At 39.0% G+C, this 15,988-nt stretch overlaps 1 protein-coding gene across 1 annotated transcript in view; it reads left to right on the top strand.

The window, feature by feature from the left end:
* TARBP1 (TAR (HIV-1) RNA binding protein 1) overlaps positions 1–15,988 on the top strand; it is a 2,802,917-nt gene that overhangs the window by 247,084 nt on the left and 2,539,845 nt on the right. The window contains exon 3 of the mRNA XM_044087106.1: positions 5,074–5,143. Coding sequence (XP_043943041.1) covers positions 5,074–5,143 — 70 coding nt within the window. The remainder of the gene's footprint in view (positions 1–5,073; positions 5,144–15,988) is intronic.

Genomic DNA, 15,988 nt, shown 5'->3' with positions numbered 1-15,988 from the left:
AGGCCACTCGACTTCTCCAAATAGCTGGGCTGGCAGTATCTTCTTTTGTTACAGCGTGTATGACCTAGAATCAGAATTTAAGAATTAGAGTGTCTTGAGTGGTAATAAGTGTGGGATAAAAGACATAAGTAGTACATACTTGCAATTAAAAGCCTCATTTAACCAGGGCTAAAAAGATTTAATGATTTGGTTGGGAAAGCAGATGGAATTGGTAGTGCTGAAGGAATTTACAAGTTGATTGATTAATCTTTTTAGATGTGATTACTGGGAGAATTGAAGGGACTTTGGAACAGGAATGTGGCTGGAATAATGCCTTTATCTTTTAAAATTACCCTGAACTGTACTGAACAGGTGCTAGTCTCTCCTTTATGTGCCAAATCTTCTTGTACCTTCCAGAATAAAAGTCTGCATACACTGTAGTTTGGTTAAGAATGTTTTAAGTACAGTGGAGGTAGATGTCAACAATATCCGAATCAAATCTTATAGTCTCCAGTAACAGTGCTGATAAACTGAAGTTGACTGAATTTTAATGTTGTTATCTTCTGCACTCATACTCAGAATTATTCCTTTCCTCCAGAATAATGTAATTAATGTTTAGGAATATTGAATATTTGACCTGACTTTGCACTTACTCTCGAGTGTCTGTACCAAACTTCTGTGGACTGCATTGTAATGACTTTCTGAGTATCCATCTGAACTAACTAAATTCTGCCTGAAATACCTCTCCTAAGTAATACTAAAAACCTTCACATTTCCTCCAAGTTGTACATACCTCTTTAACCTTTATTCCCACACCTGTTTGTGCTTAATGTACTGCACAATTCTGTTAGCACATTTTATTCTTATCAGTATCCTTGAATGAAAGTTATTCATTTGTACTGAAACATTCCCTTCTATATACATCTGCTTTAATATGGCTGCATTTCTAGGCCTATGTAAAGAGAATACTGTATTTGTATAACAAGCTACATTTAATTGAAACTTAATCTTATAATTGCATAAACCTTTATTAATCACATGAATTTATTACCCTTTTCTAGTTAAAAGACTAGAGTGAAATGGAGGGGAAGGCAGTGTTAAATAGGACTGTGAGAAAGTGACAAGCAGGTATAATTTTAGGAATGGTTTAGATATAGATGCAACGCTCTGTGGGATTATCGGTATTAGGATAAAGGGACAAGTTGCAAGGATAAAAGAGTAGAAGATGAGTGTAAATTTGAGAGCACTGATGGTATGGAAATATTAGTTGTATTAAAACTTGCAGATTGTAGAGATGCTTTTGGTGGGAAAGGAGGATTTTTTTAACGAGTAAATAAGATGATGAGATTCAGAAGGGAAGGAAGGACAGTGGAGAAAGAATGAAGGATGGGGGTTTTGATAAAGGATTAGTAGAATAATTTATACATTATTTCAGTGCACAAAACTGCGGAGGCAGTGACGGAACTTGCTGGAAGCTGGGAATGAAAAAATGTTTCAAATAAGAGTGGAGACAGGAGTGGATAGAATCACTGAAGGTGGAGATGTGGCAAGCTATTACACAGTTGATATTTAGCAGCAGTTGGAGTATATAGAGCTGGAGTGAGGGGCATATGGTATTGCAGTTTTATAGAAAGCATGGAGGCCTTCTGTAGTCATTTTGGAAGGTGTAAATGAGCTGAAGTGTTTTGGAATGAACCATTTGAAGAGTGAGTGAAAATGTACAGCATACAGACTGGTTGGACAAGTAGATACTGCCGGGTGTTGGGGGAAACACTGCCAGGCTTGGAAGAAAGACAAATAACTCCACCTCTCCTGATATCATTAATATTATGCAGTGGATAACTGTAGGGGGATAGGCAGTGAAGGAGAAGATAAAAGTGTAGAGTGTGAAAGCATGAGACATTGAAGAATATAATAACAAATTGCACTGTAGAACATTGGTTTGTTCAGGAAGAGGAGGAAAGTCAACTGAATAAAAGAATATATGTTAACATGTTCTAATATGTTTCCTGTTACTGAGTTATTTTAATATTCAGTGATATTATCTTAAAATAACATGTGAGTTAATTTGTTTATTTCGTTTAAAGACTCTTCCCTAATAAAGCTTGCAGTTTCATGCATAAAACATAAGGTTTTACATAAACTAATGTTATTTAACTAAAATAGTCACTATCCTTTTTCTAGTTTGTCTGATTGTGATGCTAAACAAACTTGATGTTGCTGAACATGGTATTAGGAATGCTTTGTACAGCCAGAAAGGATTTTTTTCCCTTTGGGACAGGTCATCCAGTAGGAAATGCACATGCCTTCTTTGTCTTCCTTAATGAGAAATCTTGTTTAGGGAAACATGCAAAAAATGTCATGGACCTTTTTTTTTTTTTTTTTTTATCTCTGCTTACGAAGCATATACAAATTGCTTCATTATAATTTAGTGCATGGGAGGATGCAGTGGCAGGGATGCTTTGCAAGACTCTTTTGCTTAAATGTTTTGGGCTCATGTGCTCTTTAGTGTCTGCAAGTTTCAGAGAATGTATACATGTATGTGGTGGCAGGAATGACATAATGTTGGACTTTTTAGGAGGATTTTATGATTTTGGCATTGTTGTTTTCCTGTGCTTTGTTTCATGCCTCTTTTGAGTTGTGTTTTTTATGTCGTTTTGACTGATAAGTCAGGAGAAAGCAGGATAGCAACGAGCGGTGCATGTAGTGAAGCAGGATGAGGGACCTAAATCAGTAAGTGGTGCAGTTCACATTCAAAAATTATTTTAATTTAAGTTGTAGTAGTTACGCATGTAGAGCTGCTTCTTTTTGAACTTTAGGCGTGAACATTTGCAGCAGGATGGACTGCTCTGATTTGATTGAAAGAAACATTTGAAGATACCCTGGCTTATATTTTTTTGGTGGTGGTGGGGGTCAGCAATACAGAATGTTTCAGAACTTCTCATTGAAGCAGTCACAGTATTTGTATGTGTATGATCTGTGACTTGTCCTTGATGATTGATTTATTTGGGGGGGGTAACCTCAGTCCATCATGTTCACCCCCCCCCCCCACACACACACACACGTGTCTGTCTCTAAGTTGTACCTGTCATGCTGAGCATCTACGCTGCACACTTTCATACCACACTGGCATTTTTTTAGATGTATTTTTTTAGACAAGAAATTATGCACTTTCCTTTCTAGGCACAAGCCGATAGTTAAGTACTGTATCTCTCAACAGTAATTTTATAACTCCCAATGAAGGGCTCATGTTAGCCTGAAATCTTGAGTAACTGCAAAACCTGTGTTGGTTCAATGAAAGGTATTACAGTTATTTTTGTGTTCCATTGTCTTCTGTTTGTGGATCAGCATGGCATTTCATAATTAGGTGTCCTTCATGTATAGGACAATGTCCTTTGTATTGATGAGCAGTGGTATGTCTGCTGTCTGCATACTCGCTCGAGTTTGTTTTCTGAAACTGCTTGCACGCAGGCTGATGGTTTATCAGTTCAATGCAGCATTAGGTTTGAATTTTTTTTTAGTATAGTGACAGTGTCCTGCCAAAGGACAGGTGTATAATTTTGAGTGAGTTTTTGCTTGACTCTAAAAGCTTCAGACAGTTGTAATACTACACATATTACAAAGTCATAATTAACATACAGAATTTAAATATATGTTTTTGTTTTCTATTTTAGTCTCCATCAGCTTCACTGTCTAGCCCCACCATGACTCATTTACCAGTTTGTTTCTCCTACCTACCTAATAGCCCCCCCCATCACTGTGTGGATAAACTAGTGAGGATCAGTCATATTGACATCCTATTCCATCTTTTTTAATTTGTTACCTACTTGCTTATGTACATGCATATGTGCTGACTGGATAGGTGGGATAGTCCTATGACCTTTTTTAGTTGCAACCTTGGCCAACAGTCATTCATATACTTGATATGCTTACAGTAGCAAAACAGTATCTGTGTTATGTTTACATAGAGCTTAGTAAAGTACAGACAAAAAATAGTTTTCACAAAAGATAGTACTGTACAGACTAACAGCCCCTACATTTTCACAGGATGCAAAAATGTGCAGGCAGGAATGTTATACAACACGTCATACATATTAATATTGTACAATTGGTTCATATAGGGCAAAGGCGAGCACCGGGCAGGTAACCTAATATGTAGTATTTTACACCAGAATAAGAGAACTTTTTTATGAAATTAACTTTGATTTGATAACTAAGGTCAGTCAAATGACCTGTGCATTGTAAAGAAAAAGCAAGACTTACTAGCCCGTTTCCCTAAAACAGTTGTGCTTGTAGGAGCTTTGGTGGCCCTGTAGGGCAGAACTGAAGATTGAATATCTGTGCATTTTTCGTCTGGGTAGTGGGAGGTGAGAGCCCAAGCACACAGTTGTTGATGATTTTACCTTGTGCGCTAATAGGAATTCTTGTATTCCTAGTGATGCACATTATATACACCTGGAGAAGTATATTTATTTATTTAACATTTGTTTACCTTGAAAGTCCAACTTGGAACGAAGCCAATTTTCAGCGTAGGCCTAGGGAGAAATGTTCCAGCCACATGTCTTTTGTAACATGGGAGAAAACCAGAGCAAACCCACATGAATGCAGGGAGGACATACAGACTCCGCAGAGAAGGCACTCCAGCCAAGAATCGAACGGGAGAACCTCTTGCTTTGAGGCAGCAATGCTACTGCTGCACCACTGTGCCGTGCATGCTTACATCTACCACCAACCCATTTATTACATATGTTGTACTCAGGCCATGTATAGAGCATCATGGATTAGCCTACTAACTTGTGGCAGAGAATGCTTCTGGGTAGTAGGTTATAGTTTTACTCCTGTGATGGTAATGGCTGGCCATTGGCTTTTCATCTGTACTGCTGTTGCTTGGCTCTTGCATTGATTGCTTTATTTGAACCCATGGTGCCTCGATCTCACTTGTGGCTTCATCCATCTACAGCACTAAAGTGAGCTTGTAATGGTTTTGTTTCTGCTTATAAGTATATTATGTTTGTGTTAAGCTGAATGTTAGAGTTGTGTGTACAGCAATTAAAGTTTTTTTCAGTCACTTTTATAAATGTTTTTAACTTGCAGGTTCATGTAATAAAACCCATTTTGCCAAAGCTGAGCAACTTAATAGAATCGTCTGTTTTGGATAGTGAAGGTAAGCTGGTCTCATTTTATGTGCATGTTGTAAAGCTTAAGTTGTCATCTGTATGAAATGCGAATTGATTTACTGAGCCCATTTATCCCTTTCTTGCTGTGAATACCGAACATCTAATCAAATGTAATGTTGCTGCTGTCCTGTGTCTCATTGCTGAGATGTTTTCTGTTAGCTGAAGACAGTCAGCTGAAGCCATTCATAATCTAATTAACTCAGCACTGCCTCAGGCAATATGTGATGAATTGTAACGCCGTCTGCTGTGTGCATTGTACTCACACTAACAGAAGCAGTGGGAAGGATTTTTTTTCCAGATTTCTAAGATTTGTTGTTTCATATTCTACTATCCCTTGATAAGTTTCTTTTTCCTCTAGAAAGAAGAAACGTACATTGATGTGGTGATATACTGTAGAACCCAGTTCTGTTTGTCAGACATGTGCAAAGCTGTATTCCATATGCTGTCCTGAAGAGAGATGGGCAGGGAATCTAAACCAGTTGGGAAGCCTGCATTTCTGCAGTAAATGCAGTGTGTAAAACATATTTTTTTTTATTTGCCACTTCACTTAATAGGGACAGGTATGATTTCAAGAAATGTAGGACATTTTATTTATTTATTTATTTTTTGCAAAAATTAGGGTAACTTGCAAATTCTTCCTCTTACGTTGATGAGAACTAAACTCGTTTTAAAGTTTTATCTCGAGTTTGGCTGTGTGGTTTAAAGGGATAAAGCCCTGAGTATGACCTGAACAACTAGAGTTTGAATTATGGCTTGGGCAGGATGAGGGCGAGAACGAGTGGCCAATGCCAGCTTGGCCATCCTGGAATGGGTGAGATGGTTTGTTAGTTGAATGCCACCACACAAACTGACACTTTTACAGAAGTAAAAAATAGCCATGGACAGCCCTCTACTACTACCACCTAGGAACACAATTTGTGAGAGATGCAGTTGCATTAAGAACCTAGAATCTATGCTCTCTCCTTCACAAGTCAGTATTTCTGGCACTGCGAAAGTTGTCAATACAAACACCACACCTCAAATGCCACCCACACCTACACAACACACACCCAGATATGCGGAAGTCCTCAACAAACACATACCCAAACAAAAGAGGCCTCAGAGGCAAAAAAACAGGAGAGCCCCCCTACCCACCACACCACCACACATAGTTCACACACCCGTGTCTCACAGCCACTAAGGCCTAATCCATTGTGAGATGCATGGATGTGCCCCCTCACCTGGCTGGAAAAGGAGAAAGTCATGGTTAGTTTGTCAGGTACCAGAATCCTCCGTATCACCCATGCATCCAAGTCTCTCAACAAGTACTGTTATGACTCTGTCATAGTCCATGTTGGTGTGAATGACTTGAAAAGTACCTCGCTGAAAGAGAGAGAGAGAGACCTGATCAAGCTCGCTGGATGTGTCCCATGCCAGTATGTTCCTAGCCTTAAGCTATGAAAATGATTGACTTTAACAATTGGCTTAGTTTCTGGTGTCATTCCAAGGGGATCCAATACCTGACATCCTGGGAAGACATGATCTACAGACCACAGTGCTTTGCCAGAGATGGCCCGCATCTGTCTGCCTTGGGCTTCAGGCTTCTGGCAAAGGCTCTTAGGATCATAGGAAATTACTAGGCTAATGGTTCTGGGGCTGTTCCAAGCCTAGTCAAGAGTTCATCCCCAGAAAAGAAACCAAAATCAGCACCTGTTGCCCCTGTCAATGAGGGGCACAGGTGGAACCCCTGGGACAAATTTGTAGTTGCCCATCTACTCATCAAAGTTGCGTGTGGTTCCTACTGGTGTCTTTTTTAGGCAATGTCATGAGGTCAAAACTACCAACATGAAAATTTCATCAAAATGCAAATTAAAGGTCATGCTGCTAAACATTAGGAATCTAAACACGAAACTGCACCCATTGCAAGCATTCTTAGCCTTGGAAGATGCTGACATTTGTGCAATCACAGAAACCTGGTTAAAAGCTACGGAGAGCACCCCAACCACACCAGGTTACTCATCCTGTCATTCATTCCAGACCCTAAACCGTGGGCATCAAAGCAAAAGGAGGTGGAGTTGCAATATATATTAATGTCATAGGCACCTCCAAGCTGGTCAAACAGTATGACGCATAGGAGACAGTCCAGATGCAGTTAACCATTGACAAGACCCCTATTCAAATCATAGCTAGCTATAGGCCCTCAACTTTGACTCAAGATGCCTACTTCACCTATCTAAATCTCTTTGAATCTATCAAGATTCAACCCTTTACCCTGATCCTGGGCGACTTTAATTATCCAACCATAGATTGGAAGAACTACTATTGTCAAAACACAAATGCCCAGGGATTCCTTGATTTCGTCAGTGCAAATGCCTTAGACGAGCTGGTTGACACTTGAACTTGGTATTAATCAACATGAGTAACCACTGCAGCATCCCTACAGTGTCATCCTCCCTGGTAAGATCCGACCCCAAAGCAGTCACTTTCGAAGTCACCCCCCCCCCCCCAGCTAGAGCCAAACAAAAAAAGTCTTCAAAGCTGACTATAACCTCTTGAGAGACTGTATAAAGAGCTTCACAGCCCCCTCCCAATCCATAGGAACTGCCACATATGTTTAAACCTATACCAAAGTACTATACAAGTATTTATATAGCTGCATGGAATCAGGAATACCCAACAGGACAAATTCATCTTCCTCAAGGAAGAGTAAACCTGTCTGGTGGACATCTGCAATAAATAAACTCTATAATAAAAGGAAAAAGTTGCTGACCAAGAAGGAGCAGGTGCCTAATTGGCAGCAATCTCTCCTTAGCCTGAACAAGCAAATAGGAGCACTAGTGAAATCCTCTAAAGCAAACTTAGAGTCCAGACTGGCCACATCTACTAAAGACAGTCATAAGGCCTTCTTCACATATGTCCGCAATCTCAAAGGAAGCACTCAGATCTGCTCAGAACTGGTGGTCAAAGACACCACATACACAAACGCTGCATATGTAGCCAAACTGCTGGCAGTCATGTTCAGTGAAAACTTCACCCCTCTGTTCCCCCCATCAGTAAATCAGGACATCCCCAGCACCTACCACCCTCCCCTTATCTTTAGGGAGCAAGTCATCCCTGTCCTATTAAAGGCAAAAAATGCATCCTCCATGGGACCCGATAACATCCCAGGCTGCATCCTACATGAACCTGGGCAGGAACTTGTAGTAGCATTAAGCATCCTATTCAACCAAAGCCTGAGTACCAGCTTTGTCCTAGCCGAGTGGAGGACAGCCACTGTCATCCTTTTTGCACAGAGGTGGAGCATCCACCGATCCAGGAAATTATAGACCCATCAGCCTAACTAGCCTGATCTGCCAGGCCATGGAATGGATTATCGTGGACCTCATTAACAACATTGTCAACCTCCAAACACTCAGTCCCACACAGTTTGGTTTTGTCAAGGGAAGGTCATGCCTGTTAAATTTGGTCGACTTCTTTGAGATAGTCACCAAAGCCACGGACAAGGGGAAGAATATGCACACCGCCAACCTTGACCTGGTCAAAGCCTTCGATACTATTCCTCACTCAGTTATAATAGATAAACTCTCTCAACTAGGCATCAGTCTGTATATTACCAGATGGGTAGCAAACTAGCTCACTGATAGAACCCACCTAATCAGAATAGAGGAACCCACCTCAAGCAGTAGACCTGTAATGAGTGGTGTACCATAGGGATCAATCTTGGGACCCCTGTTGTTTGGGATATACTTTTCTGACATGCTGGCCAAAAGCAGTGGATTATAGCTGACCAAGTTTGCAGATGATTGCAAGCTGGGTGCTGTCATCAATTCCCCCTAGTGATGTTGGCATCCTCCAAGGGGACCTCCCCCAAACAAAATGACTGGTGCCAGAAACATGGCCTCAAACTGAATGTCAAAAAATGCATCATCATCCCATTGCATTTTCACACCCTGCCCTGTTGTACATTGCTCAGAACTTAATTCATAATGGAGTGTCCTTTCCTGACCCAGCTGACATTGCCAGTATACTTGTGAACAAAATTAATGCCATCTCCACTCTAGAAACTTCTATTTAAAACACAGAAATATTTAAATCTTTATTCCCCCTATTATGTCTAAAGATGTAAATCCAGTCAAACCCATGTTGGACCAATAGTGAGTCAGTGGAAGATCTAATAAGAACACCTAGTTGACGGTCATCTGCAAACTTAGATAACCATAGGCCAAAATTGTTGGCCTGAAGGTCTGGAAAATAAATACCAAGTAAGGGAAAAAAATTAAATAGGGATGTATTGGATTTTAAGCAAGGGCGGATCTTTGAATGGCCAAGAGAAGAGTATATAGGAGAACAGAGATTCCATCCTCTACCCAATAAAAAAACTAACGTTGCATCAAGTAATGTTAATCTTGCAATTATACCATGCACAGACGGTGAAATTCAAACTGTCAATCATGTCTCAGAAGAACAAACTGAGTTATTGGAAACCAATACAGGGAGTACAGTAGGAGCTGCCGTTTTAGGGGCCATACCAAAGAAAAATGGCACACATCTCCCTTTAACTACAATGTTACCGATTTTTTTGAAAGAAAATCATTATATGAACCACAGATCACAAAGTCAAGATTGGAAGAGGAAAAAAACACTCATGTGAATGACTCTTTGGTAGTCAATATTTCAAAGCATATTTTAACATCTGCTGAACAGTCAATTTTACAAAAAGGTCTGACCTTTATTCCTTCTTTTAGGTCAGACTTGAATGAATTTGTCATTGATTTAAAATGCTTTGGACGTAATGTTACGCTGAAGAGTATATTTGGGAATAAACAGGAACACAATAGAAAATTAAAGAAACCCAGCACTTTTGTACCTGTTAGCCATCCGGCAGTTGAATTATTTACCAGATTATGCAGTAATGAAGTTGAAAAATTGAGGATGGATCCTCACACTAAACATTATAGAAACATCACATTCGCAGAGAAAGAAGCAATACATCATTTACAGCATAATAGTGACATCACCTTAAAACCAGCTGACAAAGGTGGAACCATAGTGGTTATGGACTCCTCATGGTATTCTAGTAGGATGGAAGATATGTTAAAAGATTCTAAAACATACATTGAAGTAACATCTTCTGTGATCAATCAGACCATGCACAAAGTGAATTCTCATTTGCATGACATGATCTTACAAAGACAAATTGATATGGATTTAATTTTTTAGATGTCACCAAGCCTACTATTCCGAGCATTAATGGACTTCCTAAGTTACATAAAGATATCTCTAATCCACCGTTACATCCTATAGTTTCAGGACAAGGATGGGTCACTGAGAAGATGTCTTTGTATGTGGAAAAAGAATCGAGAGAACTTCTGAGCTCTTATGACACAGTTCTAAGGGACACGGATGACTTTTTACATAAATTAAATACAGTCATGAAAGATAAGACCGATGACTGTGATCTTTTATTAACTACTTTAGACGTTAATAATCTTTTTACCACCATTCCGAATGATGTTGGAATAGAATCCATAAGAAGAATATTATCAACAAAGAAGAGTACAACAGAAACCCGAACCATTTGTGATTTACTTGAACTAGTTTTGGAGAGCAACTACTTTTGTATATGGTGAGAAAATCTATTTACAGAAATGGGGGTTGCCATGGGCACCCCCTGTGCCAATAGTTATTCGAATTTAATTTTAGTTGAGTGGGAATTACAATATGTCCTACATTTAAATAATCCATGGTTTCATAATATTTTATATTATGGACGTTTTGTTGATGATTTATTTATCTTGTGGAAAGGAAATGTGGAGCAATTTCAACTATTCCACAGGTATCTTGATTCCACTACTTCTTTCTTGACATTTACTTCGAATTACTCAAGACGATCAGTAAGTTTCCTGGATGTTAACATAAAACTTAATGAGACAGGAGACTTGAATATTGAATTACACAGGAAAAGTACATGGAGGAATCACTATTTGTTGAAGAGTAGCATGCACCCTAGACATATCACAAGAAATATTATGAGGAATGAAATTAATAGGCTCTACAGACATTGCAATCAAGAAACCACACGTAATAGAGAGATACAACTCTTGCAAAAAAACTCAAAGAAAGAGGTTATAAAGAACAAGACCTCAAACCACAAAACAGAGAATGAGAAGAAGGGCACATGCACGAAAATATAACAACCAGATTTCTTTTAACCTATAGTAACGATAATCATCAAGTTCAACAAGTAATAAAACAGTTCTGGCCGATTCTAACACAAGATCCACAGTTAAAAAACATAGTGGGTGATAGACCACAATTTAGTTATAAAAATAAGAAGAATATAAAAAGATTGTTATGTACTACGCATCAGAAAAGAAGTCCAATAAAGGGCCGGAAGGGTACCATCATGTGTGGCAATTGCAATATTTGTTCCCTTATAGACAGCAGCAATCAATTTGAACATCCCAAAACTAATAGAAAATATATCTTTGAAGTTAAAGCAACCTGTGCAACTAGTAATGTCATTTATTTGGCCACATGTAAATTATGTCAATCTTTCTACGTTGGCAATCAGATGTTTAAAAAACAAATACAAAGACATCAAAGAGACATCATTAACAAAGATGTACATAACGCTTTGGCACTTCATATTGATATGAATAGAGGCCACTCATTTCTATTTAAAGTTATTGAGAACATATATGTCGATTCAAGAAAAGGAGATATTGAAAATGCAACTGAAATAAGAGAAACTAAATGGATAATTAATTTAAGAGCTGATCAATATCCAGGATTAAATAGTATCATTCCTTTGAAACCAGTCCTGAAAAGGAGAAGATCGACCATAAAATAATAAAAAATAACAGTAACAGCATACAGATGACTGGCCTCATACAGAGAGACCTTGAACAGCTGTATCTTGTTCTTATATTTTCAAAATCATAAATATATTATTTCAAATGAGATCTATTATTGATTGATCAAGTTATGTATCCATCATAGGATCCTTTATAGAAAAATGATATCTTGAAAAAGACTGTTATATTTACTTGTATTGATTCTTTCAAGTGATAAATTTTGCATCTAAAGAACCATTAACTACATTTTTGTCCATCCGAGTGTCCTACCTTCTGACTGGACAGTTCGTACTAATCGTGGATCCCCTTGTGGAGGGGTAGGCTAGCCGCAATATCTTGAGTGAATTTGCAGTGTTGTCCTATTTTAAATCCTGATAAAAAATGCCGGTTGGTTGATGGACTGTGTACACTGACAGTGACAGATACATGTATTCCATAAACAACTTTATAATTTTACATAGGAAGAAATTTGACCTTTAAACGTGGAGTTATCCATAGTAATAAGCCAATATCTTTTATACAAGCATTTCATGTTTTGGATGTAGCTAACATGTTATAAACATGTTATGAATTAATTAAAATATGAAAAAACGATACAAGTATTCCAAAGAATGTGACTTGAAATAGACTAACATCGGGGGCTATGAATGAGGCTGAAAGATCTGCTTATGTTGACTCCATTACGCTGCATGATCTGATTTAACCAAATTGTGCATGATTGGTGATTTTTACATTTTAAGAGATCTGATTGGTTATCTTTATTTGATAAATTTGCCCTTATAATAGGCACGAGGAGAAATGTGATTGGAGATTTTGGTCCTGCTTTTTTATGCCTCTTTAATGTTTACGTTCTAGTTGACTTAGTGAAACAGCATGGATTTACGATTGATCCTTATTATGATTGGTCATTGCCACGTTTTGAGAACCACAATTGGCTATTTACAACAGCTAATTTGCATAAAAAATGAAAATCTAGCTTGAAACAGACCAATATTTGGGATCTACGAACGAGGCTGAAAAATTTGCTTATGTTGAATTTGCAATGTCCCATAGACTGGCTACATTACATCGCATATGATTGATGATTTTCACATTTTAAGAGAAGCGATTTGTTATTTTTATATATGATTATTTCCCTTTCATAGTTGATACAAAGATAAATGTGATTGGGTGTTTTGGGCCTCTTTTTCCATGTCTTTTTTAGGACATACTTAATGTTTATACTATTATGCTTACGCAAAAGTTAAATTGGTAAAATAGCATGAACTTACGAATGAATCGTACTGTGATTGGCCATTGCTGCATTTTGAAAGTCTCAATTGGCTGTGTTCATCAGCTCATTTACATACAAAATAAGATTTTGACTTACTAAAGTGGAAAGGAGTTGTGCCATGGATAAACGACTGTCATTGGCTTTGACTGTGTAAAATAGATGGAAAAATCCTGAAAATGATTGGTCCATTTTACATCTATTATATCCTTACTGGATGAATAATTACAGCTACATTTCATTTAAGTAAATGATCGTCCCGTGCCTTACTACGATCTGAGGAAGAATTATTCGAAAGCGCTTATTGTTTGTTGAAAAAAAGGGACTTTATATATCTCTACATTTTTACTTTTATTTTTTTATTTTTTATTTTTCATTTTATTAAACACGTTCCAAGCAAGTTTCTTGTTTTTGGACTTATTTTGAGAGCTATCTGCATTCAAACAGGATGCTAGCCTTGGTGGATTTACTGTCGTTGTTTTGCTGTTACTTTTTCTTAGACAGCTCACCGCAGAAGAGGGGAAATTTATCCTTTGTACTTAAAAAGCTAAGTACCCCGTTGGGGAAAACTTTTTTCTTGCTCCAGACCGATGTTAGAAAAAGTTAATAATTGTATTTCTTGTGGGAAGCAAATACCTCATAACGATTTTCATTCTTACTGTATTCCTTGCCTAGGCCCTGACCACGACATTGCTTGTTGTCGGTTTTGTGCTAGATTTAACCAGCGCACTATTAAGCGCTGGTACGATTTTGCTTATCACTATTTTGGTAGAAGATTTAATTACACAATGCTGTCGGATAACCAACCGACTAACGCAATTCACAAGAAACGCAAAGAAAAAGAAAAAGAAAAGGACAGGCATCCGAGGTCTAAAACCGATGACGAAGCTTCTTCTAAGCCAGTCGATGGTTCGCCGGCTCTCAGTGAGCCCCTGACGCCCACTACTTTGGAACCCCATGCTGCTACAGACTCCCACGTGGAGTCGCCTAGGCCGCTGGAAGCACAAGGTATTGGACCTTAGGAAACTATTCCCTCAGATGGGTCCGGAGCCACTGAGCAGGCATTGGCTTCTGAGGGTGTTTTCAGACCTACTCAATTGTACATTAAAGTGACTCCAGCAACAAAGGCAAAGACTAAAGTATCTTTAAAGACAAAAAAACAAGTACAACAGCCTCATGGTCAGGCCTCCATGCTCAAAACACAGATGCTCAAAATGGCCGAAGATTTAATTACTTTGATCAGGGGTTCCCATCCCCCGCTTGATAAGAGGCCTAGGCAAGGGACAGAATATGAATCTTCAGATCAGGTTTCCATTTCTTCAGATTCCTCTTCTGATCAGGAATACTCTCTCCCTCCCTATGAGGATTCTGATGCTGTAGAATCTATACCTTCAGCCTCTCCTCCTGAGGATTACTCTCTTGGGGAAACCTTGCATACCATGAGGGAACATTTCCACTGGGAGAGCCAAGACTATTCTGAATCGACAAAAAGGCTCAGGGACTTCCTTTTGCTCCCACAACACAGGCCCCTAGCTATTCCGCCTGTGTTAGACATTGTAGATGAATTATTTACAGAGTCAAGTCTGACCCCTGATTCCTTACCTCCAACTCCTGTTAAGCTGGACAGGTACTACAGGGTACCTGACTCTCATAAATTCCTTTTCAAGAACCTTGCTGCTGACCCAGAAACTATTTCTCAGTGTCCCAAAGGGGTCAAGACATCCACTGCAGAAAACCCTACTCCCTCTGACTGGGATTCTAGGGCATTAGACAGATGGGGAAACAAGATTTACACCTCTGCTACCTTGGCTGTAATGGCTTTAAATTGTCAGTTTCATATGTTCCAATATCAGCAATATATTATGTCACTGCTTAAACAGAAAATGTTGATAAATTTTGAAGGTGCAGAAAACAAAGAAATGCAGGATTTATTGTATGCAGCTGAGCAAGTTGGAAAGCATACTTTGCAATGTGGTTTTGATTCTTTGGAGGTCTCTTGCAGGGCTGCTGTCACGGGTTCGGTCATTAGGAGGCATGCTTGGTTAAAGGAACAAAATTTACCAGATCATGTTAAAGCAAAATTATTAGATGCTCCATTACAGCATGATACTTTGTTTGGTGTTAAAGCAGAAGAGGTGTTCAAAATGGAGGACAAAGCTACATGTATGCAAACAGTCCATGATTTCTTACAGGTACAGCCTCCAAGATTTAGCAGACACTGGCCTACAAAGAATTGGTCCTTTCCAGTGTCAGACAGACCACAAAGGGGCAGATCTAGACGCCCAAGAGGCAGATTCCAGCCCCAAGGTTCATACAGGTCTAAACAATGGGGTGCTTCTACCTCCAAAAGTGGAGAAGACAAATCACAGCCTAACAGGAGACAGTCCCAATGACTTCCCCCTGCCTGCGCCAAGCACTTGTCTTCTGGCAGCACCTTTAGGGGGCAAACTAGCACTTTTTTCTCAAAATTGGCACATAATAACCCAGGACAAATGGGTCTTAGACATAGTGTCACGGGGCTACAAGCTTCACTTTCATACCCTACCAAGGACAAACGGTTGCCCAGACCTACCAAAAAACCAATGGGCAGAGGCACAAAAACAAATCTCATCCCTCATGGACATGAGGGCCATTCAACAAGTACCAGAACAAGAGCAGGGACAAGGGTTTTATTCACGACTGTTCTTGGTACCCAGAAAGGACAAAGCCTGGAGACCAATACTGGA

This window comes from Protopterus annectens, chromosome 1.part1 (assembly GCF_019279795.1).
Source record: "Protopterus annectens isolate FY-2018-M chromosome 1.part1, PAN1.0, whole genome shotgun sequence".
Taxonomy (NCBI): domain Eukaryota; kingdom Metazoa; phylum Chordata; order Ceratodontiformes; family Protopteridae; genus Protopterus; species Protopterus annectens.
The sequence above is the reverse complement of the archived record's forward strand: the minus strand, read 5'-3'. Positions and strand labels throughout refer to the sequence as shown.